General features: G+C 42.3%; 1 protein-coding gene across 6 annotated transcripts in view; it reads left to right on the top strand.

The window, feature by feature from the left end:
• LOC111871335 (putative inactive carboxylesterase 4) overlaps positions 1-5929 on the top strand; it is a 28944-nt gene that overhangs the window by 18240 nt on the left and 4775 nt on the right. For 5 of the 6 annotated variants that reach the window (XM_033754211.1, XM_033754210.1, XM_023864363.2 and 2 more), the window contains 3 exons: positions 653-837; positions 2473-2647; positions 5574-5761. In XM_033754211.1, coding sequence (XP_033610102.1) covers positions 653-837; positions 2473-2647; positions 5574-5761 — 548 coding nt within the window. The remainder of the gene's footprint in view (positions 1-652; positions 838-2472; positions 2648-5573; positions 5762-5929) is intronic. The other variant, XM_033754213.1, reaches the window with a different exon arrangement.

Genomic DNA, 5929 nt, shown 5'->3' with positions numbered 1-5929 from the left:
AATTGTTTTTAATTTTCCAAATACTTAACGTTTTTGACCTGTTATTATCTATGTGTGTATTGTCTTGATTTTTATTATTGTCTGTTGTTTGTTGTTTTATATTTTCCGTGCTGACTCTGTAATTGGCCTCCGCTGTTGAGTTCGGCACGTAAATAAATAAAGCATTGAATTGAATTGAATTGAATTGATATTCATACTTTACGTTTCTCAGTTGTCAATAACAACATAGATTTGTGATAATTAAATTATTATTATTATTATTATTTTGTGTTGTTTCCGTATGGCATTAATATGTTTTAACTCCAGTGCTTACCTTTAATTAGTCTTTGACTTTATGTTGTGTTTGTCCATATGTAACTACTTTTATCCACACTGTACTCTGTCTGTAATTGGCCTTGTGGCTGTTGGGTCAGTGTATAAATAATAAAGAATTAAATTATTCTTTATTTATTTTGACTGCTAATTGGTTTTACCCGGTGGCGGTGATACAAGACACAACACACAAACAACACATCACACTCAAACAAAACACAGAACACAAAAAACTACATAAACAATAAAGGACACACTACACACAATGCAGCAGGATGCAGGATGCTACGATATAATATTCCTCCCCGCATTTTCCTGAAGAGGTCACACTTATTCGCAGGTTTGTTCCACCGCGCTATTTCCATGGCTGGAACTGCCATCAGCCCCTGGGCGAGTTGCCCTGACCCTCTGAGTATGGCTCAGGAACAGGCCAAGCTCGTCAACTGCTCCACTGCCAACACGTCGACCATTGTCGCCTGTCTCAAGGACACCGATCCCGTGCTACTGGTCAAGACATATCCTTCCGTAAGTAGGTCCTTGCACCTACACTGTAGAGTACCCGCACGGCACAGAATTGTGTTGTGTGTTTCGATATTGCCTCCGCGCACCATCCTCAGTAAACATTTCTTATAACGAGCACGATTTAGACGCACTTGACAGGTTATTTGTGTTGAATTTTAATTCTGAATGGGACACTGGCTGTTCGGACTGAAGTTTCTCTTTGTTTTTCTCAGTCCATACACACAAATGCCAGGAATACAACGCAATCAAGCTATGACCTTTTCCTTCCTTATCCTTTCCAATTAATGGTGTACTAATTATTTTATAATTCAAAGATATATTATCCCATATTAAGAGCTCTGTTCAATATACAACAAATAAATTAATAAATAAATATAACAATATATTGCTCTGTTAACCATGTCGGCGTAACACAAGCTGTTTTAGCATTAATTAAATTTTATTAATTAAATATAAACGCATTTTATATATTTATTTAATCGCATTTTATGCATTTGTTTATATGACTCAGCAAATGGTTTAATTGGTCTCAGTATCCAGTAAGATCATTACCGCACTTGGTCATGTGCCCTTGGTATTATTGGTTTCAGTATCCTGGTTTACTTACCCCGTTTAGGTATAGCTTTGAGACAAAATAATAAATTTCCGAGGTGGCCCGTGTTCGAGACCGGGTCTAGTCAAGTGGGATTTGTGGTGGACAAAGTGGTGCTGGGGCGGGTTTTCTCCGAGTACTTCGGTTTCCCCTGCCAATCTTCATTCCACCAAATTCACCATCATCATAATCACCCGGGGCAGGTACAATAGGCCAATCAGTGACCGCCATGCCGAGTGGACCCAACTGCACTCCATCCCCCACTAAGCGAATTAAAAAAAATGATAAATCTGGTTGCTTATCGGGAAACAGTATGGAGTATGAGGGAAAGTCAGTAAATATGTCACAAATTGATATAAAACGTAAAACGTGATATTCGAACCTGAAAAAAATCTCCTTCTCGACATATCCTCCACCAACACTGATACACTTGTCCCATCGCTTTACCAGTGAGTCGAAACCCGCAGCACAGAAGTCTTTTGGCTGTTGTCTCAGCCACTTCCGCACCTCTTTCTCAACCTTTTCATCAGCGAAATATTTGCCACTCAGCTGTGAACGGATTTACGCGACAAAAGCTTTCAACTGTAAACAGGAAACATTTCTTTATGAATATCTTTGCATCGAGTCTTTTTCCCCACGAATAAAACACAACAGAACGCTGCTATTCGGTGATACACTCCTCAAGTGTCGTCGCCATTTTTACTACTGAAACCAGCCTCTGAATGTACGCATGCGCGTCTGCTACCTAGGCTCATTAAGCTGGACTGTGCTGCTACCTGGTGATACACATAGAAAACCTATTACGTCCATTACAGCTGTTTTACTTCCATTTGTGACCTATTTACTGACTCTTCCTCGTAATCTCCGAGCCCATTGGAGTGAACACATTGCTGAGTTGTACTCTCGTATATATTCTCTGTAGTTATTTGCTTTGCATGTATCCCCTGGGAACCGCAGGTGGTCGTTAGGTATACAGAAGTGATCACATGATCACAGCGCAGTCGCATTGGTTCGTGTCGTGTTGACTGTGTCTCTCGCTTCGGCAGGAACCGCTCTTTGCGCGTAACAGGGTGTTCACTCCCTGCCCGGAACAGCAGTCGTTTCGCAACCCTGAGCCGTTTCTTCCCGGAGACCCGCTGGATCTGATACGGGCAGGCAAATTCAAAAAGATACCATGGATCGTGGGCGCCAACAGCCAAGATGCGTCAACGTTTATAGTTCGTGAGTATATATAAAGGGTACACCTTAAATATTTATCGGACTCTAGTATTTTGGGTTGTGCTATTATGTAGCTTTATAGACAGACGCCGACGTTTCGGAGACAATTCTGCTTCCATATTCATAGTTGAATTATGCTGGTGTGAGAATTGGGTTGGGTTACGTAGGAAAGCTACGTGAAAGAAAACCGCTTGGACTCACAGTAGACGCCAGTTGAAGCCAGTACGAACGGTATATTTTTATTATTATTATTGTTAGTGGGGTGATACTGAGTCCACTTGGTAATGCGCCCACTTCTGGCCAATTGTACCAGCCCCAGATGATAGGTGAGGGTGATTGTGGAGCAATTGGTAGAATGAAGATTGGCAGGGGAAACCAAAGTACTCGGAGAGAACCTGCCCCAGTGCCACTTTGTCCACCACATATCCCACATGAACTGACCCAGGTTCGAACCCGGGTCTCTGCTGTGGGAAGCAAGCGACTAACCGCCCAAACTATGGCACAGCCCAATAAGAACTGTAAGTAGAAAAATTGTTTCTGTACTTAATTAATTAAGCACTATGCCATGAACATATATTGGGAAGTTGAGGTATAGCTCCACCATTCTTCAACTTGTCAGCTTCGTAGCTCCGGCCGATTTACCCCGATACTCATTCTGTAGGACACTGGGTGGGCCACAGGGCCTGTCTGGGTGTTGTGGAGCAGAGAAAAATATTTTACCCTTGCCACGAATAGAAACCCTCTAGTCTAGCTCGTAGCCAGTCGCTATATCAACTGAGTTCTCCAGGCTCCTGCGAAGGGTAAGCAGGGAAACAATATTATGGCCCTAAAAAGGGCTATATTTGTCAAAACTCCATTTCCTTCATATGAGAAACACAAAAATGTGCCACCGAGAAAGTTAGTTTCCTGCTCGCTCCTATTGGCCCAGACTTATTCAGTGATCTGCCCCTTTCTAGCGTGTGTTTGTGTGTTACCACATGAAGCAGGGCTCAGTGGCCAGGCGAGAGAGAGTCGCCCCTATAGGTCCTTATTCAACACAATTTAATTACGAAAAAGGAAGAAATATTTTCCCTCCGAAACGTCGGTGTTTTATGAAAAAACCGAAACGTTTTTGACCTAAACAATGACTATCATGAAAACCCCCAAGGTTTTATTGAAGTCTGCATTTCAACAGCATCTGAACAGTATTTGAACATGTAGAATGCATATGCATCCTCTGGCAACTAATTGCTTCTTGGATATAACGCCGTGTAGTCCGTTAAAAGTAAACCGATGTTTCGGTTCAGAATCGAAAAATATCCGAAGCGAGAAACCAGAATGGAGCACTTAGCAAGAATGACCCTGACTAACCTCTTTACCTAGACTGCGCCATAGCTCAAGCGGTTAGTCGCTTGTTTCCCACAGCGGAGAACGAGGTTCGATCCCGGGTCAGGTAAAATGGGATTTTTGGTGGACAAAGTGACCCTGGAGCAGGTTTTCTCCGAGTACTTCGGTTTCCCCTGCCAATTTTCATTCCACCAAATTCTCTATCATCATAATCACCAGGGGCAGGCTACAGCAGGCCAATCAGTGGCCGCCGTGCCGAGTGGACCCAGTTCGACTCCCCCCCCACCACTAAGCGAATTAAAAAAGTTATATTTTAGCGTCCTGTTGCACTGATTCATGTCCATGATTTATTCCAGCCGTCTTACAGTGCATACACTCATCCACCTCACTCTTCACTCCTGCACTACATGTTTCGGCACAAAGGTGCCATCTTCAGGTGCCCTTCGATTTACGTTAAACTACTTCACTGCATGCCTTGCCGTCTTCATACCAAAATAACTAAAATATATGTTCATCATATATATTGATAAATATTAAATATTAAAAATATTCAGGATTTTTTATCCCTACGTCGCCTCTCAATACGCGAGTCACACCTGTCCTCTTCTATCGGAGCACTTTTCCTACTTTCGTGTGTGTATTGTGCTTTGTGTTGTGTCTTGCTCCTGTGACTGCGTGTGTTATACTGCTGGGCCTGCTGGGTATGTGTGTGAAGATGGCACCTTTGTGCCGAAACATGTAGTACGGGAGTGAAGAGTGAAGTAGATGAGTGTATGCACTGTAAGACGGCTGGAATAAATCATGAACATGAGAATATTTGGACCAAAGAGAGATGAAGTGATGGAAGGTTGGAGAAAACTGCACAATGAGGAGCTTCATAACTTGAACTCTTTGTCAAATATAATTACAACGATCAAGTCAAGGAGAATGAGATGGGCAGCGCAATTAGCACAAATTGGGGAGAAGAGGCATGCATGTAGGACATTGGTGGGAAAGCCAGAAGGAAAGAGACCACTAAGAAGACCAAGAAGTAGGTCGGTGGATAATATTAAAATGGATCTTAGAGAGAAAGAATGGGGTTGTATGGAGTGGATTGACCTGGTTCCGAATATGAACCAGTGGAGGGCCCTTGTGAACACGGTAATAAACCTCGGGGTCCCATAAAATGTTAGGNGGTATTAATGAATAACAATTTCACGTTCCAGATACACACACGAAAGTAGGAAGAGTGCTCCGATAGAAGAGGATAGGTGTGACTCGCGTATTGAGATGCGACGTAGGGATGAAAAATCCTGAACAGTTTTAATATTTTTAATATTTAATATTTATCAATATATATGATGAACATATTTTAGTTATTTTGGTATGAAGACGGCAAGGCATGCAGTGAAGTAGTTTAACGTAAATCGAAGGGCACCTGAAGATGGCACCTTTGTGCCGAAACATGTAGTGCAGGAGTGAAGAGTGAGGTGAATGAGTGTATGCACTGTAAGACGGCTGGAATAAATCACTGAATTAAAAAAGAATTATTGGAGAACTAAAATCAAAGAAAAAATATTCTATCTTGAGGTTCGTTGTACGAAGCAAACATGTTCTGTTCCAGCCATTTTGAATCTGAACCGTTTACGCGCCCGTTGGAACAAGAACTTCGAACAGTTCACGAAAAGTTTCCTGTTCCTGCCTAAGAAACTGACGAAAGTTCAAGCCGATGGCGTGTACGAGAAGTTTATAGATTTCTATCTTAACGGAACCAGGAACCTGTCTCAACAGGACGCTTATCAGATTATAGAGGTGAGTAATACGCGATGTATATGGAGCCTCCTAAGGCTAGGAACACACACAGTGACATCTACCGTACGACAGTCGGAAAGCAAAGAAATGTATTTGGTAGCTCTAGTGTGAACAGGAGGTCGTACGGCAAAAAAAATCGTACGACATTTTTCCGTACGACCGTGTCGC

This window comes from Cryptotermes secundus, unplaced genomic scaffold (assembly GCF_002891405.2).
Source record: "Cryptotermes secundus unplaced genomic scaffold, Csec_1.0 scaffold2568, whole genome shotgun sequence".
NCBI lineage: Eukaryota > Metazoa > Arthropoda > Insecta > Blattodea > Kalotermitidae > Cryptotermes > Cryptotermes secundus.
This window is presented reverse-complemented; position numbering and strand designations above follow the sequence as displayed.